The sequence below is a fragment of the Cibotium barometz genome, chromosome 57 (assembly GCF_041138505.1).
Source record: "Cibotium barometz isolate CiBa-2024 chromosome 57, ASM4113850v1, whole genome shotgun sequence".
NCBI lineage: Eukaryota > Viridiplantae > Streptophyta > Polypodiopsida > Cyatheales > Cibotiaceae > Cibotium > Cibotium barometz.
Window position 1 is genome coordinate 13,513,412 of NC_141102.1, and position 26,418 is coordinate 13,539,829.

Sequence of the window (26,418 nt, forward strand, 5' to 3'; positions counted from 1 at the left end):
AGAATTTTGTAAGGCTTGCAAACTACAGCACTCAACCTGTTCAGACAATTGATCTGGATTATTACATCAAAAAGAACAACTGCACAAATCTAACTCAGAAATTGTAGCTGAGATATTAATAATCCCGCTGAAGATCGGATATACTTCGGCAAAGAAGCTAGGTAAATATACAGACCTTGAAAAACATTCACACACTTGCTTGGCAAATGGGCACATGTGTGACTCTAAATTAACTTGAAGGTTGACTCTGCAAAGCTGTTTTTACCCACAACGACACACCCAGAGCAAGAACGAGCCAGCCTAGAACATCATATTTGAGGTCACTGCTATTTTTTTTCTGTGGCCCCTGCAAAACAATAAAGACCGCACATGAGAAAAAGATGTCCCCCACACGAATTGGTCGAGGACATCTGGACTCTTCAAGAAAACGACAAAGAGCTGTACCCGGTCAATCTGTTGCAAAATACATAGCAAATTCATATACAACTTTGAATGATACATACCTTGGATGCTGCTGTGCGTCCAGATGTAGAACCAATTGTGGCTTGCTGGATCAACTGTTTTTGAAGCTCTTGATGCAAGTCGGGTGCCTGGGGTAAAGTGATAAGTATTTATAAATCAAAGCCTGAACTCATTTGAGAAACCCTTGAATCACTTGAGCTTTGTACCAAATGTAAAATGTTGTACATACCTTTCCTGACATCTCTACAGCCTTCTTGAAAAGTTCATTGTTGGGTTCCTGAGAGATGCACAAATTGATGAATTTCATCAGTGTAAAAAGTTCGGAAAGCATATAAACTTTACAAGAGAATAACAACCAAAATATATTCCCTAAAAAATTGGCACCTCCGTAGGGCTTTGCCTGAGTCCTTGTTGAAAGCCCTCAAAACACATAGTGCACGTTAGGACAATCAAAAGAATTGCTGGCAAGCTAATTGTACGACCATAGCCCTAGGATTTCAAAAATAATCCTATTGACAAAAGCTTTCTTTGGTGCATGAGGGATGAAGTGATTGACATACTGGAACCAAATCAGTTCAAGGCATATGAATGTGTGAGAGCATCCCCGAGAACACGTAAGGGGGTTTTGGTGGAATGGGGTCACATATGGAATCGGAGTCATGATGCTTACCATCAAAAACTAGCCTTCAATAAAGATAGAAAGAAAGGCCTACTCTTAGACTAACAAAAAGTTTTCTTTGGATTCAACTTCTGAGTCCAGTTCTTAACTTCACCTTTCATTGTAACCTTTTCATCTGAACTTTTCATCCGTGAATACTGCATACATGATGTCCCTCCTCCTCAATGGGTGGAGAAAAAAGGCCCTTATAGACCTTAATCTAGATGAGAGTTGCATCTGGTACTTCAAAATAAGTTGTACTAGCTCCCATGTACTCACATTCACATTATCAATTCAATCGTACTGAAAAACTGATGATTCATTGACCAGTAACAAGCTGGAAATTTTTAATATTCCTTGGTAATAAGATAATTTCTTTTTATTTTATTTATTTATTTATTTTTACATTTTTTGGGAGGGGGACCCCAGGTATGATGTTGGTGGTGTTAGGTTTGTGGTCATTTTAAACTGGGATTAATTGTGTATTTTATTAAGTTAATAATTAATTGCTCCAGGACCCGCACTCCCCACTACACCATCCTAAGACTTCTCTCATATTCCAAGCCCTACAGGGCTCACACTAGGTGGATGGATCAGGGACCACACTTCTATCCTTTGCTTGAAGGGTTTAGGGTTTAAAATGGCATTTGGACAGAATACACTTGGTACCCCATTCCCCTTTCATGAAGTTAATCCTTGAAGAGATGCACAGCTCTCCCTTAACAAGACATGTAGGTTTTTGCAAAACCTATATGTCTGTGAAAAAGATCTTCTATTGGAAGGGTTTGTAGAAGGATGCATGGGAAAAGTGTGGCAATGACTCACCCATTTGTGGAAAATCCATCATAGCCACATGGGAGGAGGGACCCAAAAGGCGCTCTCAAAAGCACCACTTACTCTCACATCCAATGCCGCCACCAACAGCTACATATGATAAGATTGGTGCATGTTTCAAAGGTGGTGAGCCACATGCCGATACATCTTCTCTTTGACCCCTTTCAGCCACATCCAGTTGCTTTCCTGCTTTCCACCATGGCATCAATATGTATTCCCACATGTAAGGGACTCCTCCCAAGGATCACCTAATACAAAGGCATAAACAAGATTAGTACAAACAAAGAAGGGTGCGGGCAAGCTCACCACCCAACCATAGGCTCGTGTCCGCAAACCTCCCCCGAGCCAAGGGCTAAGGTTCCACTTCCATGCCAGTCAGCCCTAGCATCCTATTGCACCAATGCCTACCCACAAGGGCCCTCAGCAAGACTACAGTGATCCACCATGTCCATGGTAGGGGTAAACCTCCTGGTCAAGTTCTAAATCAATAATAATCCAAGACTAACTCTCTTAATCTCTCATCAATCCCTCATTACCTGTAAGGACACCAGTGAAGAGTCATAACCTATCACATGGGTCACCTATGAAGAGACATGTCTCATTCAAAAGACATAACTATTCATTCAAGAGTCACACTCTTTTGTGATCAGGAATGTGCCTCTTCATTTGTAACTCTTCAGGCCCTATTTAAGAAAGCTTTTGTTTCAACACAAACACACAACTTTCTCCTCTTTGCCTTGTGTTTACTCAAGTATTTAAGTATTAAGACCTTTAATTATGTCTAATAATGTTTAATTAAGCTAAATGATTAACATAAGCCCTAACCCTAACCTTGGGTTAGCACTGTTAGAATTTATGCATCTCAGTGTTATGGGACTCCGCCTATTTATTGGGCATTTTATCTATTTTCACATGGATATTTGTCTTGGGCCAGTCGGCCAGCTTCTGTCCTCACTATATAAGGGCCTCTCATATTCACTTGTATTTTATCCATTCCTTTGCACAAGTTCAACATCTCTTGCTGGCTAATTGCCATTGTAAAGCCTTCATGCTAATATAAAAGGTGATCTTGTCCACAAGCTCTCTCTACTCTCTCTCTTGTTCAATTTCTGCTTCCGCTTGTGCATTCTCCAACATGGTATCATTCGCTTAGATTCAGGCTGCTCCATCCTTCTGCAAACTGCTCGCCGTCTTCTATTTTGTTGTGCATTTTGCTTCCATAGCTTCTCCAGCTGCAGATCAGCATATACAATGGCTGCATTTTCCTGCCTTGCTGCATTTTCTGGTCCAGCCAGCCCTCTTGCTGCTGTCTGCCAGTCCTACAGGCTGCGTTTTGCTCTTCAAAGGCGGAGCTATTGGCTGCATTTTCTGTTTTCAGCATCAGTTGTGGTGAGCTTCTTGTAGGTGGTGTTGCCAGACAAGTGGCTATACATCTTCTTCTTCCTCCACGAGTTCCTACCCTTCCGGTAGGAGGTTCCCAATGGTTTCTAGGACTGTTTTGCTGCTGTCCAATCTCTGTCTCTCTCAAATTTGAGAGGGGGCTGATTGGTTCTAGAGCCTTGCTTCGTTTGGAAAGCACTTGAGAGGAGTCTTGGACAGCTAAGATTTGTGTTCTTGGTTGCTGTGGATATGGCTCCCCCCTGTACGAACAAGGATGACAAGTTGAAAGGACCCAACTATGCCCATTGGAAGCTTCAAATGCGGATCTGGTTCATCCACAAGGGTTTGTGGGATATTATTCAAGCATAGTTGTTTCTCGTATTGGTACGAACCCATTCGTACCGTACGGTTCGTACGGTACGAGTCCCCCCCCCCCCCCAAAAAAAGAAAAATCCAAATGCTTAAAAAAATTATAGAAACCCTGCTTAACAAAGATCCCAAATGCTCGCAATACTTCGCAACTTTCGTGTCCACTCAGTATTCCATATGGGGTTGTTGAGAGACCTAAAAAATCTGGCAAGGTAGACTGGTAGTGTACACTTGATTGGCAGGATGAGAGAATCTTGCTACATCACTTGGAGATCCCTGGTATAGGTAGGCTAGACAATTAGATTCTCAAGTTATGTACGAGGGAGAAGATTTGGACATGGCCATTTTGATCTAGAGAGGAGTCCCTAAACCTATCACCCTAGATGCATTGCTCGTATTTGTGCAAGGATGGTCCCTTAGTCATAAACGCTACATTGGGAGACCTTTGGTATTGCATTACCCATCCAGGTTCTTTTTTGGAGACAATAAAGATCCAATTGGGAGAGATACATATCCATGTTCTGGTTCCTCAAGCACTGTAGAGTCCTCCCCTCCCAACCTTCCCTCACATTCAAGCTTGAAGCTCCATAGGTTGTAAGTATTAAAAAAAAAACCGTATCGTACGGTATCCGAAAATTTCATATCGTACCAAAAATTCCCGTACGGTATCGTATTTTTGTACCATGACAACTATGCGTTCAAGGCACTGAGAGGAAGCCCGAGCGTCCTCAAAACTCTAGGAGGTGGACTCAGGATCAAGAGGATGAATTTATTGTAGAATTACAAGATTGGGAGAATTGGGATTCGAAGGCGCACTCAGTGCTTGTGCGGACCATCACAGAGGTCGTCTCATCGGCCGTGCAAACTCTCACCAGTGCTCATCAGGTATGGTCTAAATTGGAGGATCTCTTTGCTCAAGATTTGTCGATGAGAGCAGTTACCTTGCAAGGACAACTCTACAGTTTGTTATTTCCTGCAGGAAGATTGTAGTTGTTCCTCATGAAGACCAAGGTTATCCATGACCAATTACTAGCAATGGGTGCTACTTTGTCCTCTGCTCAGCTGGCTGCACTTATCCTCACCAAGCTTCCCCCGGACTATGATGTGATTTCTCAATCTTTGCGGTGATGATCTTAGTGTTAGCAGTCATCTCCTATCTACACACTATGTCAGGGCCTCTGTTGTGGGTGTGCCCGCCCGTTTTAGTGCTTTCCCATTTTTTCTCTCTCTCCATGTATTTTTCCTATTTTCCGGAGGTGTGGTTGGGTTGTCGGCTACCCCCAGATGCTGGCCGACTGTGATTTTGCTACCCGACTATTATTCTGCAGTCCTGGCCGACTTCATGCATCTGGCCGACAAGGTCTCTGCTGGTCGTGAGCTGTCTAGATGCTGGTCGTGAGCATGGGCTGCTGTCGGCCTGCTATAGGCTGGCCAACCAGCAGCCTGGGGCCATATAAAATGCCCCCCTTGCCCCCAGACTTCTGTGCCCGCCCTTATAGGTGTTTTCTCATTTTTTCTCACTCCCCGTATTTTTTCCCACATTTTTTCCCATTTTTTCTGTGGCTTAGGAGGCAGCCCTGAGGTGGCAGGAGGTCCTATTCCTTAGCCGACTGCATCTATGTGTTTACTGGTGCTCGCCGACTGTGTGAACATCTTCTTGATGCTGGCCAACAATACACAGAGCTGGCCGACTGGGTGTTATGCTAGTCGTGGAGATTTGGACTCCTGTCGGCTGCCTACAGCAGGCCGACTGCTGTTTGGGGGTCATATGAAATGGCCCCACAGCCCCTTGCCATTCTTGTATTGTATTCGACTGTTCGGGAAGAGGAGAAGCAAGAGTACGGCGGGCTGATTTGCTGGACAGCCACTTGCAGCTGTGAGTTCTTCTTTGTTGCCACCCACCCACCCTTTTTCAAATTACATCCCCGCAATGGCAGATTTGTTAGAGATGGCTGAGAGGCATGTGAAGATCCCTACACTCCCCACATTCCCGATGGACTGTCAGTTGGACAGGAACAACTACGGCATATGGAAGGTTATGATGGAATTTGTTCTGGAGTCTTACGACCTTGCTGATTTCATCGTTGTTGGGGTTGCACGGCCGGAAGTAGAGGAAGGGGAGTTACCGTCGATTCGTAAGGACCGAGAGGCACAGGCACAGTTGTGGGATCGTGTCAATGCCAGGGTCCGTTCATTTATCTTCCTCAACTACACACCGCAGGTAATCAATCATGTAAAGCATATGACGCTAGCCAGAGGTATATGGCAGCATTTGGCTTCTCTTTACAACAGGGTATCGCCCATGAAGAGGATTTCCTTGGAAGTACAGATGCAGGTTATGAGCCCTGCAAAGTCGTCGACGATGCGGGAGCATATTAACAAGCTGCAGGCTCTTCAGCAGGAAGTTGTCCAGGCTGGGAAGGAGATATCGTCAGAGGACATGGTGAAACCGGCCTCTGATAGAAACCAGAGTGCGGTAGACTAGCAGTCACCCGTCCACTTGTAGTCTAGATGTGAAAACAAAACAGATTGGAGCTAGAGCGCCCAAATCTGAAAACAAAGAGACACCTGTTGGCCCCAAAGCTTGGCGCCCCTTGCGGTATTTCTTTATTCAATTCCAAAAATATGAATGGCTGAGTACAACAAAAATCAGCCAAGAGATTACACCTGTATGTCCAATCTGATGGCCCACAATTCCCTCTTAGCACAGAGGATCTATGCACACAGATCTGTGTTTCACAATAACACACTGTGCCTCCCTCTGATCAGCCAAGACCACTAAGCAGGGCAACCATGAGCATACATCTGGCATAACTCAAGTGCATGATACAACATCTCAGCTCATACATACATGTACTGTCCAAACTCTGTCTCAACCCTTGTCAATCTGCCATACCCCTCCTCTCACAAGGGGCCAGATAACTCATATCTGCAAACAGACATCAAGCAGTAGAAAGAGAGATAGATGAACAGAAGCGGAGCTTACCAAATTCAGCTCGTGAATCAGCACTGGAGGAAGCAACGGTGCCAATCTGTACTTGCAGGCACTTGTTTCCACAACCCTGCTTCACACATGTTTGTACTTGTCTGTACCCTCCTCCTAGTGTTCACTTCTATGCTGTCTTTGAAAGTACAGATCTGAAAAACAACCCCGTACCCGTCTGTACCACCTCGGGATACGTGCCAAGAGTTGTCCTTGCAAGCGCCGCCTGCTGTCTGCACCTGTGCTCACCTGAATCAACGCAGCCAGATCTGTCCAGCATCTGTCCAACGCCGCCTGCAGCAGTACTTGCTATACCTGACTGTCTGCACACTGTACGGCAGTCATACAGTGCTGTACCTGCTGGTACAGCCTGTCCAGAACCTGTGTGCAGCAGAGATCCTTGCACAACTCCTATGCGCAGCCAGCAACAGAAGAGAAAGAGAGTATTTGCAGCAGATCTGGCCGTACAGTGCTGTACGGCTGGTTTGCACTCAGAAAAACAGCAGCAGCAGCACACAAAATCTGCAGTCGACTCTTCTCCTCAGCTTCTCCACGCATGTACACAAGCGCATGAAAGCTCCATGATTCCTTTTTCCAAAAAGAAGAGAGAGAGGGAGGAGAGAGAAGCACACACTCCAAAAGTGGAGTGGCCTCCTCCCCATAAAAATCCTAGGGCCCCAAACTTAAAAAGTCCCTAGGGGCCACTAAGGCCTAGGGGCAACTTTAATAAACATTAAAGTTTAATGTTCTAGTTCCCCCCTTCACTCCTAAGGATGTCCACACATCATTAACTCTGTCCGGGCACCCCCCATGTGAATCATTCAATATTCTGACTCTGCAACCACCATGCCCACACTTGTGCTGTTCCATTTTCACAGGGCCATGACATACCCCCCTCTTGAAAAATGGCAAGCGTCCTCGATTGCATTTTGGTGATTGATCAAAATATCCAAAGTGAAATATACAATATGGCAAGATCAGCGTCCCAATCTCTCTAAGCCATGCACATGTATCAACATTCACTGTAAACCAATGGCATAGTAATAGTCCAAGTTGTATACCATTGTGAACCATACATATCCACAAAATCTCATGTGACTAGTACACATATATCGTAGAAGTCCCATAAACAGATGTACTGTCAGCCTCAGTACCTTCGGGTGAGATAAAAACTGCACCAAGCGACCTCTAGATGTCATCTGAGCCTGTCTGTATCAAGGGAGTGGAGGTGCTACCCCCTCTTGAGCATCAGGTAATGCTCCAGACCCATGCTTTGCTGAACCTGAATGAGCCACAATAAGAGTCGGCTCTAACTCAAAGGCATCGAGATATAGCTGCAAAACCTGAGGTGAATCTGTTAAGTCACCTTCCTCCATCCACTTCGCATCCATCGGTGAGTAGTTCTTGAACTTCACAAGATAGCGACGGTTACCTCGTACCTTCCTTTCTTTATGTGCCAGTATCTGCTCTGGAATCAGAACCTCATCAAGTTCCTCAACTTCCGGCTGAGCCTCATCTGATACATCCTCAGGCACATCCCCACGGAAAGGTCTAAGAAGACTCACGTGAAAAGCATGGTGAATCCTCCAGTGATGTGGTAACTTCAATCGATAGGTTACCTCACCAATCTTTTCCAAAACCTGAAAAGGCCCATAATATCGCATGCTCAACTTAGGAAATAAGCGCTTTACCCTTCATCTTCTTGAGTCTAGCCTTTTCAAAGCGCAAAAGAACCCAATCACCCAATGCAAACTGTAAATCATGTCTGTGACGGTCTGCGGCTTTCTTTTGCTTCTGCTGAGTTTTCTGGAGGGCCAACTGAACTCTCCGATAAGCTTCATCCAAGCTCTCCACATACTGATCAGCCTCAAAGATCTTATCCTTTGTATGCAAAATGGGTGGTACCTTCTTCCCTCCTTCTACAATCTCAAAAGACGCCTTGCCTGTCGAGCTATGTACAGTGTTGTTATATGCAAACTCCACCAAAGGAAGATACTTTTCCCATTGTTGCTTGTGCTCTGACACATAACACTTGAGAAGATCCAACACTGTAGAGTTAGCCTCTTCTGACTGACCATCTGTCTGTGGATGAAATGACGATGAAAACTTGAGAGTTGTACCCATGTTGTCAAACAACCCTCGCCAGAACAAACTCGTCATCCGTGGATCACGGTCACTAATGATAGACGTAGGCAATCCATGATACTTGAAGATGTTCGCCATGAACAACTTCACCATATGATCCACTTTGATTGTCTTCCGCACGGGAATGAAATGTGCCTGCTTACTGAACCTGCATATGATAGTCCAGATGCCATCATTTCCCGTTTGTGTCCGTGGAAGATCAAATACAAAATCCATGGCAATGCTCTCCCAAGGTCTACCTGGAATAGGTAAAGGCTGTAATAACCCTGGTGTCTTCTGACGGTCAAACTTTACCTTCTGACATACGATGCATTGCCTCACAAAGGCATCAACATCTCTTCTCAAGGTTGGCCAATAAAAGAAAGTCTCCACTGCTTTGACCGTGGCGTCAATACCTCTATGACCTGCATACGGTGGAGCATGACTTTCAATCATAACCTTGAGTCGCAATGGCCTGGTAACACACAGTCTGCCATGCATCAATAAAAACCCATCTCTGAGAGTATAGTGCTCATGCCGCTGACCCTCAGACATCTGATCATACAACCTTTCAAAGTCCTCATCATGGGCATACTGCTCTTTCATTTCATCAAGCTCATGATGATAAGCAAGTGAAACTGCAGAGACCTGTGGCTTGCGTGACAAAGCATCTGCCACTACATTCTTTTTGCCTTCCACATGCACAATCTGGAAGTGAAACATTGACAAAAAGTTTGCCCAACGCATATGCTTCTCTGAAAGCTTAGTCTGCGTGAGGATATAACGCAAGGTTTGACGATCTGTCTGTACAGTAAAATCAGCCCCAAGCAAGTAGTGTTTCCATGTAGAAAGAGCGTGAATTACAGCCAACATCTCTTTCTCATAAACCTGTAAATGCTTCTCAGCATCTTGCAATACTCTACTCTCATAGGCTATCACATGTCCCTCTTGCATGAGAACTGCACCAATGCTACTTCCACATGCATCACACTGGACAACAAAAGCCTTTCGGAGGTCCGGTAACACCAATACTGGGTCCGAAGTAAGCTTTTCTTTGAGCTTTTTGAATGCTGTAATTTTCCGATCAGCCCATCTAAACGGAGTTCCCTTCTTCGTCAAAGCATGAAGAGGCGAAGCAATTTCAGCAAAGTGCCGTATGTAGCGCCTGTAATAGGAACACAATCCTAGAAAGCTGCGTACATCATGCACGGTCCTCAAAGCTGGCCAATTAAGTATTGCTTCCACCTTTGCTGGATCCATACGGACTCCATGCGCAGACACAATATGCCCCAAGAAATGTATCTCCTGCAAAAAGAACTCACTCTTCTTGCCATTAACAACCAACCTATGGTTTCTGAGTTCTGCAAACACAATGGCCAAATGCCTTCTATGCTCTTCTTCAGTTCGTGAATGCACAATCATATCATCAAAGAATGTGCCCACAAACTCTCTATGAGGCCTGAAAATCCTGTCCATCATTCTGTTAAATGTGGCAGGCGCATTCGTCAAACCAAAGGGCATAACCAAGAACTCATACAACCCAAACGTGGTTCGGAATGCTGTCTTATGCACATCCTCGGGTCTAATGCGTATCTGATGATACCCGCTTTTCAAGTCAATACGACTAAAAACTGTGGAGCCCTGTAAGCGGTCCAATATGTCATCGATCCTCGGTATGGGGAATCGATTCTTGATGGTATTCTTGTTCAGCGCCCTGTAATCAATACACATGCGCCAAGAACCATCCTTCTTCTGCACTAAGAGCACAGGTGAGCAAAAGGGTGATGAGCTAGGCTGTATCAACCCTTTATTCAAAAGCTCCTGCACCTGACTCATAATCTCTTCCTGTTGGGCTGCACTAACACGGTACGGCGGTCTATTCGGTGGAGTACTACCAGGAATCAGATCTATGGCATGATCTTCTGGCCTCTCAGGAGGTAATTCTCCTGGCAATGACTCGGAAAAACAATCTTGAAACCCACATAAGAAATCAGTCCTGTCCTTATCTAACATTGACAAATTAGACTTAGACTCATCATCCTGTGCAGACATCAAGCAGTAGAAAGAGAGATAGATGAACAGAAGCGGAGCTTACCAAATTCAGCTCGTGAATCAGCACAGCACTGGAGGAAGCAACGGTGCCAATCTGTACTCGCAGGCACTTGTTTCCACAACCCTGCTTCACACATGTGTTTGTACTTGTCTGTACCCTCCTCCTAGTGTTCACTTCTATGCTGTCTTTGAAAGTACAGATCTGAAAAACAACCCCGTACCCGTCTGTACCACCTCGGGATACGTGCCAAGAGTTGTCCTTGCAAGCGCCGCCTGCTATCTGCACCTGTGCTCGCCTGAATCAGCGCAGCCAGATCTGTCCAGCATCTGTCCAACGCCGCCTGCAGCAGTACTTGCTGTACCTGACTGTCCGTACAGTGTACGGCAGTCGTACAGTGCTGTACCTACTGTTGTACCTGCTGGTACAGCCTGTCCAGAACCTGTGTGCAGCAGAGATCCTTGCACAACTCCTATGCGCAGCCAGCAACAAGTACTTGCAGCAGATCTGGCCGTACAGTGCTGTACGGCTGGTTTGCACTCAGAAAAACAGCAGCAGCAGCACACAAAATCTGCAGTCGACTCTTCTCCTCAGCTTCTCCACGCATGTACACAAGCGCATGAAAGCTCCACGATTCCTTTTTCCAAAAAGAAGAGAGAGAGGGAGGAGAGAGAAGCACACACTCCAAAAGTGGAGTGGCCTCCTCCCCATAAAAATCCTAGGGCCCCAAACTTAAAAAGTCCCTAGGGGCCACTAAGGCCTAGGGGCAACTTTAATAAACATTAAAGTTTAATGTTCTAGTTCCCCCCTTCACACCTAAGGATGTCCACACATCATTAACTCTGTCCGGGCACCCCCCATGTGAATCATTCAATATTCTGACTCTGCAACCACCATGCCCACACTTGTGCTGTTCCATTTTCACAGGGCCATGACACATGGCCACAACGTTGCTGTCGCATTTGCCCTCTCAGTACTCAGCATTTTACTCCTCTTTCATTACCTGGCAGGCTCAGTACCATCACGTGGGAGGAGCTTGTGCCCATGGTCTTGGACCAGGAGGAACGATTCACGAACCCTCCTCAGGGCGGAGGTTCGGATGCCTTAATTGGCCAACGGTTGAAAGGCCGTAACACGGGCAAAGGGAAGGCTTCATCGGAGAAGTCTTCTGAGAAGAAGTCTGAGGCTGACAGCGAGAAACTAAAGGCAAAGAGGACCTGTAATGATTGTGGCGAGAAAGGCCACTATTGGAGGAAGTGTCCCAAGTGGAAGACCGAGAAGGGTGAAGATTCCTCAACAGCAATCATGAAGACTCCGGCTTTTGTGCACTTGGAGGTGATGTTTCATTTCTTCAGGCAGGGAGGAGGTGGGAGGACTCGCCGTTACGGATACTCGGGAGTGGATTCTAGACAGTGGTGCTTCCAGGCACATGACTCCTTTGCGTTTAGCTTTACAGGATCTCTGCAGGTATTCTGGTCACATTCTTACTGGGGATACATCCACTATCCCAGTTCACAGTGAGGGCAGGTTGGAGATAGTTCCCGATGGCAAAGGAGGAAAGCATTCCTCCCAGGTGTTGTATGTTCCATCACTTGGTTTTCATCTATTGTTGTCAGTGCATTAGGTTTGCAAGACTGGCGTACCGGTGGAGTTTGATAAGCATTTTGTTGCTCTCCGGGACAAGGCAACAGGCCAGGTGGTTTGGGAAGGTGGAGTGGAGAATGGAGTTTCCAAGCTTTCAGCACTCTCTCTCCCAAGTCCTCAGTTTTGTGATGAGTGGCAGTCTAGTAGTGGCCACTTAAGTGTGGATACGCTGCAGGTGCAAGCTTTCCAGGACCAATGGAGGATAGCTTGCCAGTTGATGGCAGAAGTTGGCAGGAACTTTCCAGTGCTGATGTTGGTAGTTCTTGTGTTCGTCAGTCAGAGGAAATTGAACAGGTAACTTATGCTCTGATGTCTCGTAGCATTCGGGACAAAGAAACTCCTGTAGATGAGGATGTTCTTTCCACGGGGACCTCTTGGAAAGCTAGGCAGGTGGCAGTTGATTACTTGCAGAAGGAGGTGGATGTTGCGCACTCTCCAGGCTTTGTGGTTCCAAATTCAGAGGGGATGGTTGACAGGTTTCAGAAGGCCTTGCATGGTGTCACCAATTGGCCGACCATTTGGTCCATCTCCAGATTTGTGTCTCGTTCACTTGAGGCCAGGCCGGTGTCTCATGTGAAGGGGCCAATATTTTTGCATAACATGGACGGGAGCCAAACTGGTACCACCCGTGTGTTAGCAGGATGGTGTCGTATGGACGGGAGCCAGACTGGTGCCACCCATGTATGACCTGGACTGTGTTCTATCCATGGGATTGTCACGCCATGGAAGAGCCAGTATTTGTGCCGTGTCTTGCCTATGGGACTCTCACTCCATAGGGAGGCTCGTGCCTGAATCTGTGTCTTACCTATGGGACTGTCACTCCATAGGAAGACCGAGATTTTTACTTTCTGTCGTGTCATTATTGTGCCCGACAGGAATGTTTAGTACTTGTTCCATGAACGGGAGATATGTCCATGATATTGTTTGCACATGCATTCATGTTTGCATGCTTGGAACTGTCTTCGCGTGACTTGTATTCTTGTGTTTGCCTGTTTGACGTGCCACTTACTGAGCGGGGACGCCTGCCAGTGAGTCGTGAAGTTTGCTCTGCCTTCTCACGAGTTTTGTTACGTGTGAACAGGTGGTAAGCGTATTGCATTTGTTTATTTTATAGCATTATTTCTGACCTTTGTTTTTATAAGGTTGCAGGTTCACACTCATTAATGAGTGGGCAGCCTCCTCAATATCTCTTGGTGCCCTTGGTAGGGTGGGCACCCACACATAGGCCATGGTGGGGAGGGAAGCCCTCCCTTAATCATGTGTGTGGGGGTGGGTGCATGGCCACCTACCCACCCCCCCCCCCCCCCTTGGGAACTTTGGAACTGGCCGCCTCCATTCAAATAAGGTAGGCTAGCTAGCTGTTCGACGTGTGCCCCCTCCATCGTTCAGGCGTGATCCTTCTCTTGCATATGGGTGGTTGTGCATGGCCACCCTCTCTCATCTTGCCGGCTCGCGACTGCAACGAGACGACTATGCAAAGGCGACTGCGCACAAGTTCTTCTTTCTCCTTGCTTTGCAGGCGGCTGCACATAGGGGAGCTGCGCAAATCTTCTTTCTCTCTTGCTTTGCAGGCGGCTGCACACAGGGAGCTGCGCAAATCTTCTCTCTCTCTTGCTTTGCAGGCGGCTGCACACAGGGGGCTGCGCAAGTCTTCTCTCTCTCTTGCCTTGCAGGCGGCTACACACAGGACTTCACTCCCTTGCTTTGCAGGCGGCTACATAGAAGCTTCACAACAGGCGAATTTACTTCCCATACTATTGGGCAGCTGCTGGCTCTCCATCCCCTATCTCTCAAGCTGGCAACAACATCAGTAATAAAGACTTCTCCTTTCATACGTGGGTGCCTAGTACTACTGAAGGCCGTATTCATTATTTTACAAGGTAAGTGGATTGAGATTCAAGCAAAGGTCTTTGGTGTAAATCTTACAAGGGATACTCTCTGCTGCTAACACCCGTTCGGTGCCGGGTAGTCCAAGCTTCTGGAGAACCACGGTCCATGGGTGCCGAGATCGGGAGAGCCAAGTGTTAGTACAGGAGCGCTTGTTTGTGCGTGGTCCTAGAACACTATTGGGGCGCGCTCTGCGGATCCCAGTGAAGGCACAGGACCGTAGGGATTAGTTTTCTTCAAGTGGATCGCTCTCCTTCGAACGTCTACTTCAAGTCTCTTGTTTGGTAACTGTATTCATCTCAGTTGTACATGGACATCATCTCGTTCATTGAACCCATGGAGCATTGTATCACTTAAATACTCCCAATAATATATTATATATTGAGAGGGGGGTCGGCCCGTTCCGGCCCCAGTGCTGGTGTCCATTGATCATCATTTCATTTCATTTCAGTTTTCAGTTGTTATTGAGTTGTCCATTCATATTGTGATATTTAAGTTGTGCTATTTACGCGTGTGGGTGTCCAACGGAGTCTATTCCCACTTGACGGGATCGGTTTCATTGGTATCAGAGCACGGTTATTTCCCTCTTCTTAGTGGGGAAACGAACCTGTGTATTGGACACCCCGCTTCTAGCACACTTAACACAATGGACTGCCAAGGCAACCTTTTGGAAGTGCCTAATTCGAGGGGCCCATCAAGTGCCTCGCGTGTTTCTGATGCTTTACAGGGAAGGCACAAGCCCCTTGAGAGGGTGAATGATAGTGATTCGAGGGGACAACCGTCTCGTGGAAAGACAGTTATGCAAGAAGAAGAGTCTAATGCAATGAGGGCTGAATTGGAGCATATGAGAAAGCTTTTGCAGGCACAAGAGCAAGAGCTGAAATTTTTGCATGAAGATCCCCATGTGCAAAGTGCCATTGAGCAAGGAAAGCCAATGCAATGGTGGACATGACTTTTGAGTCCATGGCACGAGAAGTGGGTAAGAAGCCAAGGGAGTTGGCACTTTCCTACCTCCTCCGCAAAGGTGACATCAAAGAGGGGGAAGATGGAGAGCTGAAATTCAGAAATCCACCTCGCTTGAAGCATGGAGATCCCGCATCTCAAAGGTTGAGGTTATTTATGCAAAGGGAAGAGGTGACAGCCACCTCTCGTCATGCATCTTCTCCACAAGGCACAAAGGGTGACAGGTATATGTATGCTAGTGCTCATGGAGGACATGATGGTCACATGTATTCAAGGCATGTATCCCATGGAGGGGGTGACAGGTCTGCCACTAGAAGAGCTTTGCCTACTAAGTCGTCTCATGGAGAGACATTGCCTTATGCAGGAAGGTCACATGCATCTGATTCTCAGGTTCGTGGAGCACATGCCACCGTGCTTTATGAAACTTCCATGATGGCCCATGGAGCCCATGCAGATAGGGCTGCCCCGTTGGATAAGGGAAAAAGAAAAAGAGAGGACCATGACCCTCATGCCAGAAAGCTCAAGGAATTTAAAGCAGGTGACAAGTCCGTTAAGTTTGATGTTTTTCATGGAGAGCATGATGCTTCCAAGGTGTTAGCATTTGTGGCACAGTTTGATATTGCTTTTAGTGATGAGGACTTCACTGAGAAGTCTAAAGTACGCCATGCTAGCATGTTCTTGAAGGGGACAGCCGCTCATTGGTGGATCACTGAAAAGACCACCAAAGACCCCATTTGCACTTGGAAAGAGTTTAAGGACAAATTTTACGACCAGTTCGTGCCACCTAATGCAGAGCAAACTCTCATCCAAAAGTGGGATAGACTTGAGCAAAGAGATAATGAAAGTGTGCAACAGTATGTTAGGTAACTCCTTTTATGCAAATCACTGAGGATGAAAGAAAGAGGAAGTTTCGCTCCAGATTGCAACTAGCTTATCGTTCGGGCATTGAATTGCACCCGAAACACACTTTGCAACAGCTTATAGCCTCTGCTCTTGCTATGGAGCAATTAGTGCTCAAAATTAAGCAAGATCAAGGGGGTTCAAAGGGCAAAGATAAGGCTGTCCCAAATCTGAAAAAAGGTGGACAGCCACCTAAAAAGAGCTTCCGAGAGATCCAGAAGAGAGGTAAAGCTGAAAATACCTCATCTAAAGATCATGGGCCAAAGAAGAACAAATTTGGCTTGACCCCGAGCAAAGGGAGCAATATGCCAAGAAGGGAAAATGTTTTTCTTGTGGCAGCAAAGAGCACATGTTTAGACAATGCCCTGACCGCAGACCAAAGCAAGAAGACAAGCAAACCAAGGCTAATGTGCATGCAATTCCCGATGTGCAGGGAAACACAAAACATGATGCAAAAGAGCGGATGGTATGCAAAGCATGGGGTCAAATCAAGGATCAGCCCGCCTTATTTATGTTTGATGATTGTGCAACCGATAACTTTACCTCTATTCAGATGGCAGCTGCCTTGGGTATTGAGGTTGAGAACATGGGACCTCAAATTGAAGCAGAAGCTGCCTTTGTTCGTAAAGAGGTGCAGGTCACCCCACTAATAGGGAAGTTGCGCATACATATCTAGGGTTACCTTGATCATGAGCATTTCTTGGTTGCACCACTTAATGGATGTGATGTATTGCTTGGCAAGCCATGGCATCATAGGCTTGAGCCCCGCAAAGAGTATAAGACAAACATGATTTCTTTTATGCATAGAGGCCGCATGCATATCATTGATGCCGGCAAGGAAGGGGATTCTATCCCACTTGTATCTCACATCCAGATTAATAAAGCAATGAAAAAGAGTCTTTCTGCGCACTTGGTTTTTGTTCGTGATAGCATTGACCCAAGTCATCAAAATGTGGATGCTTTGACTCACGATAGGCTGAATTTTCTTCATGCATTCAACGATTGTTTTACTTATGCATTGCCAGGTGAATTACCTCCTCAAAGGCCCGAGAATCATCGCATAGATCTTGTGCCAGGCAGTTCTCCACCTAACAAACCCGCATACCGTGTGAGTGCCGCACAACAAGAAGAGATCAAGAAGCAGGTAAATGAGCTTTTAGAGAAAGGTTTGGTTCAGCTAAGTTCCTCACCTTATTGCTCTGCCGTGCTTCTTGTTCAAAAGAAAGACGGGTCATTCCGCATGTGTGTGGATTATAGAGCTTTAAATAAGCTCACCATCAAGAATAGATTCCCAATCCCGCGTATTGATGACATTTTGGATAAGCATGATGGCTCGGCTTGTTTCAGCCGTCTTGATTTGAAGAGTGGTTATCACCAAATACGAGTGGTGCCACAAGATGTCCACAAAACTGCATTCAGGACAGCTTTTGGATTATATGAATTTTTGGTGATGCCTTTTGGTCTCACCAATGCTCCAGCCACATTCAATCGTATGATGGATAGGATATTTCGACCCCATCGCAAATTCACAGGTGTATTCTTTGATGATATCTTGGTTTTCTCCAAGAATGAGCAGGAACATAGAACTCATTTGATCACAGTGTTCGAAGAGTTGCGGAAGCATAAATTTTTCATTAATGCCAAGAAAAGTGAGTTCTTTCTTTCAGAGATACATTATTTGGGTCACATTGTATCCAAGGATGGAGTAAGAATGGATCCTGCCAAGATAGAAACCATTCGGAATTGGCCAGAGTTGCAAAATGTACATCAAGTACGTAGTTTTCTGGGATTATGTTCATACTGTAGGCGTTTCATAAGGCATTTTGCTATGATAGCCACCCCTCTACATGATCTCACAAAGAAGAAAACCACTTTCAAATGGACTCCAAAAGAACAGGATGCCTTCTTGCAACTCAAGCATGCTATCATATGTGGACCCGTATTGATTGTTCTCAACTTGCAAAGGTCATTCATAGTGGAATGTGATGCTTGTGGCGATTGTATAGGGACTGTCCTAAATCAAGAAGGGCATGCAGTTGCATATGAGAGCCGTCGTTTGCATGATACTGAGCTTCATATGGATATCTATGAGAAAGAGCTCTTGGTTGTAATTCATGCCTTAAAGATATGGAAACATTATCTTCTTGGGGCTGAATTTGTAGTCAAGACAGATCATCAAAGCTTGAGATACTTTCTCTCTCAAACAAAGCTTTCGAAGAAGCAGATGAGAATGGCAAACTTTCTTTCCATGTTTCATTTTCAGATTGTGCATACTTCGGGAAAGAAAAATGTGGTAGCAGATGCATTATCCAGGAGGCCTTATGTGGCTGCAGTTTCAGTGGCCTCGCATCGGGACTTATCTGCTATGCGAGATTTGTATCATTTGGATGCTGATTTTTGCCACATATGGACTGATTTGATGGCTGGTCACTCACATGCCTCTTATGTGATCAAAGAGGGTTATCTTATGAAGGATAACTGCTTATGTGTGGTGAAGGATATGCGTCCAAAGGCTATGGAGGAATGTCACGCTCCACCTTATGCTGGTCATAGAGGTATCATGCCCACTACACACATGATTGAGAGAGATTTCTTTTGGCCAAGCATGCGTAAAGACATTGAGGCATATGTACGTGCATGTATTACTCATCATTTCATTTCATTTCAGTTTTCTGTTGTTATTGAGTTGTCCATTCATATTGTCATATTTAAGTTGTGCTATTTACGCGTGTGGGTGTCCAACGGAGTCTATTCCCACTTGACGGGATCGGTTTCACATGGTCTTCAGCAAATTTCCAAGACTTGGCTTTCCACCGTAACAGGTGTTGATCCTTGTGAGCAGTGTGATGCCTTTTTGACTCGGAAGCAGAATGGTTCATTGATTTGGTTGATGTACCAAACTGGACGGGAGCTTCCTGATGAGGCAGTTGAGCTCATGGTTGCAGATGACTCTTTGGGAGGCAAGATTGCGTATCTTGTGGTTTCTGCAGCATGCGAAGGATTGTGGACTCTTTTACACAGGAGGGGGATTGATGGATGGAGTCCGACTCCACGGTTGGAGTGACTCAGATTGGGAAGGAGATCTGGACACGAGGAGATCTACTTCAAGCCCAGAGCAATAAGAGGACGTCATCTTTTGCCTTGTCGTCGACAGAGGCAGAGTACCGGGCTGCTTGTGATGCTGCTTGTGAGGTGGTAAGGTTGCAGAGGTTGCATCACAGGATTGGGCTTCCACTGGAGGAACCCACGGTCAGTCATCCAGAGGCACTTTGTTCGTGAACAGATTGTTGCTGATGACATCTTGCTAGAGTTCTATTCGATGGAGGACAGTATGGTGGACCTCTTCACGAAGTCGCTATCTCACGATTTGCTCAAGCGGCACCCCAGCTCCCTGTGGTTGGTTTCACAGCCAGGAGCTGAGAGGGGGTGTTAGAAGTCATCTCCTGTCTTTACCTAGACACCAGGGCCTTTGTTGTGGGTGTGCCCGCCCTTGTAGGTGTTTTCTCATTTTTCCTCACTCCCCGTATTTTTCCCACATTTTTTCCCATTTTTTCTGTGGCTTAGGAGGCAGCCCTAGCCCTGAGGTGGCAGAAGGTCCTATTCCTTAGCCGACCGCATCTATGTGTTTACTGGTGCTGGCCGACTGTGTGGACATCTTCTTGATGCTGGCCGACAGTACACAGAGCTGGCCGAGTGGGTGTTATGCTAGTCGTGGAGATTTGGACTCCTATCGGCTGCCTACAGCAGGCCGACTGCTGTTTGGGGGCCATATAAAATGGCCCCACAGCCCCTTGCCATTCTTGTATTGTATTCGGGATCTTCTTGTGTATATATTGTAGAGTTATACGCCTCTCTCTCCATTGCTATCTATTTTTTGTACTTGCTCTTGTGTTTCCAGATTTGGTCGTCATCTCCACTGCGTATTCTGACAGAACCAACTCTATGGGATGGTCCTCAAGTCTATTGGGTGGGAGGTCATCTCGCAACATAATGTCGCTGTATTGAGACAGGAGACTAGCCATCCTCTGCTCCAATGCGGGTGCTGTCTGAACAACATTAGTCTAAGAGTATACATAAATCAACACACACTTTGCTCCTTTGCTTATGGCTCGTTGGGCCTGAATGTGGGAAATGAGTGGTATGCTAGGAATGCTTTTATCCGTGCAAATCATGATGGGCTCAATAAAACCTTCAACAATAGTGAAAGTGTCCTGCCTCCAATCAGGAATCGGTGCATACTGTCTAACTACTGAATCTCGAGGATCATGTCACACCCTAAAAGAGGGGAGACAATGAAATCCATCTGGAAAGTTGTCTTCTCAACCTAGAACTCAAACTGATGACCTTTCTAAGTGATATGTGTACATAGACCAGGTGTAAACCCGTCCACATCTAAATGATGCCAATTGCGGAGAGATGGCATCCTCATAACTGCCCATGTCAAAGAGCACAATGAATTGTTGTCCCTTCGCAATTCCATAGGCACGGATGAGAGCCTTCTTCTGTCCCTCAGCCTCACCCTCTTACCTATCATCAAATACCACCAGTGGCACCGGATTCAAAGCTAGCAATAGCTAAACAGTATTAGAGGGTGATGGTGGAGGTGTGAATGTGGATGTGGATGCGATCGCTACTGTGGAAGTGGGTGCACTTAGTGCAATCCTTCTTCTCGTGCCCCACAAAAGAAACAATGGTTCTCTACCTTCAGCATTCTTCTATCCTCAACCTCATCCTCCTGCTTATCATCAAATACCATTGGTGACACCGGATTCAAAGCTGGCAATAGGTAGGTAAACAGCATTAGAGAGTGATGGTGGAGGTGCCGATGTGGATGCTCGCTATTGTGGAAGTGAGTGCCTTGACAGACTTTTCGACCTGCCACTTAGTGCAATCCTTCTTCCCGTGCCCCACAGAAGAAACAACGATTCTCTGCCTTGTACCGAGTCTATTCATCCGGTTGGAGGTAACCTCCGGTGATGCCTCCTCAAATTTTTCCTCAGGTGTTTTCTTGGGCGTGGAATCTTTCTTATAGTCCGATTGACCCTAAGAATTTTTCTTTTGGTCCTTTTGGTCTTTGCTATTCTGCGCCCCCTTACCCTAGTTGGATGACTGCTAGGTAGATGACTGTTGTTGGGGCTTAGGATTAGAGTGTGTGCCTGCTTGGGCTTACCTCTGTTCAACATCAGTTCCTGATTCTGAGCAAGGGTCAGTAACCGTGCATAAGTCTGAGGCTCAAAGTTTCGGACTCGGTACCAAATGTTTGACTCAAATGAACTATTTCAACTTGTCTTCTTCTGATATACCCATGACCACACTTATCATCATCCTTACTAAAGTTTGGTGAAGTTCGAATGACGGTGGTGGTTGGGGTGGTGGATTTGGAGCCATCCTGCGGAGGGATGCCAGAATCTGTGCTATCGTCTGTTGATGTTGAATTTGCATAGCCTCCCAGTTGTGTTTTTGCTGGTACTCTCGGTCGGATTCTTCCCGACGGCGTTGGTCTTCCCCATACTTGCGTGTGGCTTCCTTATCCCATTGTTCTCTGCCCTCATTTCTTCTTTCTTTCTTTCTTCTTCGTCTTTTCTTCTTACTTCTTCATGTCTTTTCTTCTTTGTTCCTCCAAACCAAAGAACATTCTTGCCAGATCTTGCATACCTTCTTTGGGCTACTCTTTTTCTGTTGCAAGCTGCATCTTCAATGAGTTGGTTTGCTCCATCATTATCTTGTGGGGCTCTTCAGTGCTTTGCAAAAGCGTATTTTCTTTGGGTGTGTCGCTTTGGAGGCTTTGTACCTCCATAACTTCCTGTTGGCTTTCTTCTTGATAAGATGTCTCTCTCGACATGGTAGAGGCCTGGGTGGTTTTTCCTCACCACAATATTACCATCCACTAGATGCTCTCAATTCTTTAGGTAGCTGAGTTGGGTCACCAACCTATGCTCTGATACCAATGTTACATGCACTAAATTTGACCGTGGTAACATGCAACAAAGCCTTCTTTAAATCTTTACTTTGGTGAGATCTTTAGCATCCATTCATTGAGCACGAGAGAGAGAGAGAGAGAGAGAGAGAAGAGAAGAGAATGCAGACGACACAGTATTGGATACTCACTAAAGGGTCCCCCCTGCAAGCAGGAGTATTTGGTTATATTACTTCTTTGGAGAGCTTTTGTACAGTGCTTGAGAACAAGAGTTATGATTGTCCAGCGCAAGGACGACAAAGACCATGTGTCCACTGAGAATACACCAATCCAAGGGCACTGTAGAAGACTCTTCTGGGCCACTTATGAAAGTCTAGGATAGCTGTAGGACTACACATATGCTGGCTGAATGGTGAAGAGAAGCTTCAGGGTTGCCAGGAGAGGATGAAGGCTGATTCTGATTTGATAGACTGATTGATGCTTGATGATTTATGCTGAATGCTAGGCGACTGCTTATATATGGACATATGATGCTGGTCGGCCAGTAGAATCGCTGTCGGCTAGTTGATATGGGACAAAAATGCTAAATTAAGCATTGAATGCAGTTGCGCTTTAGTGCCCATGCTGTCCCTCATTCTGCTGGCAACTGGCAGTCCTACCCAACCTGCTGCTGCTGTCCTTTGCTGGCCGACTAGAGCATGAATGCTATCTCATGCTGTCGGCTGGTTTATTTGTGGTCCAAGGCTGTAAACAGCGCCTAACAGGCTGCCGATTGAGGCTTATAGCCATGGGCTGGCCTTTGGCTAGCCCATAGGCATCCCTTACATAAATCTAGCCTCTACATATGGTAATGCTTCTGATGCAAGAACTATACTAAGGTTGACTTCTACATGCACTTATCTTATGGACTGACTCCAGACTGCCCTCTATAGCTCGGAGACTGACCTACGTACCTCGTGCCTGACTGTCCCTCAAAACTGAGGGCTCACAATGGGGTCATGGCGTACAACAAATGTTCCTAAAAGGTACTATTACTGCACAAATGCTCCAATGATGATGATGCCAGTGTGTCGCTGTGTACCCCAGTCATTGTGCAAGTCTTAATGCTAGAACACATTGTTTTACAAGGATTCAAGCATGGGTCAAGAAAGTGGGGCACACAATATTTGATCAAGTTCTTGCAAAGTGCTCTGAATGAGGCAGTATAGCAAGGCAAATCAGCGTGGACAAAAGTACAGGCGCAGGGTGACTGCCCAAGGCCCGGCCAGAGACAAAATATGTAGACCATCCATTCAACGGGTGAAAAGGGGGGATGTGGAGAACACAGACAGGACGAAGAGCATCAGGAGGCAGAATGTGCCAATAGAAGTCCAGGTTCAGCCACAAACTCGCAACAAGCCCAGCGGATCTCAGGGAAAATTGTAAGCCTTGAGGAGGAAAGAGGCTACAAGAATGTGAAGGGAATGTACAAAGATATTGTTGCATACACTTAACTATGGGGTAGGAAACGAAGGAGTAAAGGAAGCCAACAAAGTGCAAATGTGGGGCACAACAAAATCAAGGCAGTAAATGGCAGCCTGGGAAGACCAGCAGAGAAGGGGCCCAGTTTCTGCATTTTTTGGGCAGACAAACTGTCCAAACAAGTAGCCCAAATGCGGCCCGTCCACAAGCAGCAAAGGCACCGAAATGGGCTGCAGTAGGCAGCCCACAATATGTTTCATAGTGCATGCACTTTATGATGAATGCAGACAACTTAAGCTTGCAATGCATAATGAGGAATCAAGAAAAGAACACGTTAAGGACATCATAAGTAGAAACATTACCTCTTCTAGAGCCTGTTGAAAACACTTTGAAGCCTTCTTGAAAAGTTCATTGGCCTTATCAGTCTCAGGCAAGAGGAATCCATGGGATGTGTGTGCATTTCCCAAGCACCAGAGCGCATTGGCCAATTTTGGATTGATTTTGAGGGCCTCTTCTAACTTTGCCTCAGCATCTTCACCGCTCCAAAAAAAATGCAACATCAGCAGCTCGTACAAAGGGTTGAGACTATAACAAACAACATAATAAAACTCAGATCATATCAAAACCGAAGTTTCTTTAACATGCTTACCTTGTACCATGCCGACAGATTCAGGGCCCGCCTGAAATTGAGCTAGCTCCAAGAGGGCCCCTCCCCATCTTATCAAATTCTATTTATAAAACAATCATTAGAAAACTGCCTTAGCTTTGGATGTGATTAATAAAAACCTTAGCTTTCATTGTGATTCAGATATATACAATGTATGTACACACATATGTACATATACAAATATATACGTACAGACATGTGCGCACATGCATACATACATGTGTGTGTGTGTGTGTGTGTGTGTGTTACACACGCATACATATATGCGCATAATACATACATATGTATGTATGTATGTATGTATAGATGCACAATATACATACATACATTATTATTACACACGCACACACACATATATATACATACATATGCATACACACACACACACACACACACACACACACAACACAGATATATATATATATATATATATATAACTTATTTATTTGTTTACTAAAAATATTCATTTGTATTGACTAGCCAAACAAATAGTAAGTACAGTTTTTAAAATCAAAGCTACAAGATCAAATACACCAAAGGATTATAAGATAACAAATCACCATCTATGATGACATCCCTATATTGACCCTAAATAAGAAGATATACCAGCTACTTATTTCTGTAAAAAAATTGCGTTTTCTAAGATCTATCATTGAGTCTAAGATCAAAAGGGGTAAGAGAAAAAAAAAACTTTTTTAAAAAGAAAATTAACACATGGTCTTTGAAGACAATAATTTCAGGAAATCCCCCCCCCCCCAAAAAAAAAAAAACCAAAAAAAAAAAACATAATTATATCAAACCTAAGAACTGAAAGGGGAAATTTTGATAGATCAAAGGCTTGAAATACAGATCCAAATTTTTTTAAATTTTTTTTCCCTGACATTACCTCTGCGTCATGAGGGTTACGCTGGTAGTCGTCGGCAGCTTTCTCTCGCGCGGTCTCGAAAAATATGAGGCGCTCGTAGTCTTCACGGCCCATCTCCATGCTTCCTCTTTCTTCTTCTTTCTGTTAATAATGTGCTTTTTGCTCCCACGCTCAGAACAAAAGAAGTATCAACAATTCCAATAGGTGAATAAATAATACATAATATATAGTATTAGCCTCTCAATTTTGTCGTAAAAAGCAAGCTTTTGGACTTCACATAAGGGTAGCAAAGAACCAATCAAGATGCTCTCACAAATTGCCATGTGTCACACCATGATCCATTGGATCTTTAGTTCACGATTTTATTTTTTTATTTTTTTTGCTGAAAGCTTTGAATTATATTAAGTACACGACGGATTTTACAGTCTTCACAGACTTATTACAAAAAGCTTTTTACAAAGAAGCTTAACTCACAAAACACCGTGGATGAGAACACCGTGGATATTATAGGGGACATAGAGGCCCAGCTGGTTTTCAAAAAGAGAGAATTAATGGCCAGAGATGAGGACCTTATGCACCTCATTGAGGTTCATGCGTCTTTATGATGCGTCTTTATGAAAAGTCACGATTTCTATTTTAAAACACAACACTCTCATGCATCTAAAAAGAATGTTCGCTTCAACAGTCGTATTCCATTCCCATTTTTACCCATACCTCACTAGTTGATTTCTTGAGATCGAGGTAATGTATCAGCAAGATTGAGGCCAACAAGAGCAGTTGCACAATCATGGAGATCTTCTCAGAGGCATACTTCTTGGCTCCAGACCCTGCTTTATCTTTTGGCTTTGCCTTGCTTGCAAGAAGGCTACAACATTTGTTCAATTCATGATTTAAAAAAATTAAGGCACCAATATCTTGGTATCGATTGACGAACATATTTCTTTATGAACTTGAAAGTATAGAAATTTTGGCGATTATTTCATCTTAGATGCTGACATGTGTATTTTTGGCAAATTTGTCTTCATATTTTACAAATAGCTTGAAATTTTCACATAAAATAGCCCATGACTTTTTGGAGAACCTTGTAAAATAGCCCCTATTTTTTGACTTGGTTCTATTTTTCTATAGGTCAAACTTTCCTTTACTTTTAAACTTTTGTAGAGGTCGTGCTTCTCTTCTATGACCTTCCTATATAAGTTAGAAGTAACCCTCCCTATATTTGGCATGCATTATTATATCCTAAACTCTCTCTCT

General features: G+C 45.0%; 1 protein-coding gene across 1 annotated transcript; it reads right to left on the reverse strand.

Annotated features, from left to right (window-relative positions):
• Positions 1 to 25,385, reverse strand: LOC147606454 (putative mitochondrial import receptor subunit TOM20). Its single transcript, XM_086791994.1, has 6 exons — positions 25,186 to 25,385; positions 24,282 to 24,360; positions 23,995 to 24,164; positions 692 to 739; positions 504 to 590; positions 1 to 346 (listed from the first exon to the last, which is right to left on the reverse strand). The coding sequence occupies exons 1-6, from the start codon at positions 25,282 to 25,284 to the stop codon at positions 230 to 232; spliced, it is 600 nt and encodes a 199-aa protein (XP_086648120.1). The 5' UTR covers positions 25,285 to 25,385; the 3' UTR covers positions 1 to 229.
• Positions 25,386 to 26,418: the final 1,033 nt, after the last annotated feature.

Excerpts from the sequence above, each read along its gene's own strand:
- LOC147606454 (XM_086791994.1), bottom strand. The coding sequence starts at position 25,284 with ATGGAGATGGGCCGTGAAGACTACGAGCGCCTCATATTTTTCGAGACC. Across the intron at positions 24,165-24,281 it reads ATCTGTCGGCATGGTACAAG|ATGCTGAGGCAAAGTTAGAA; the intron begins GTAAGCATGTTA and ends GGAGCGGTGAAG. Across the intron at positions 740-23,994 it reads TTCAACAGGCTCTAGAAGAG|GAACCCAACAATGAACTTTT; the intron begins GTAATGTTTCTA and ends TGCATCTCTCAG.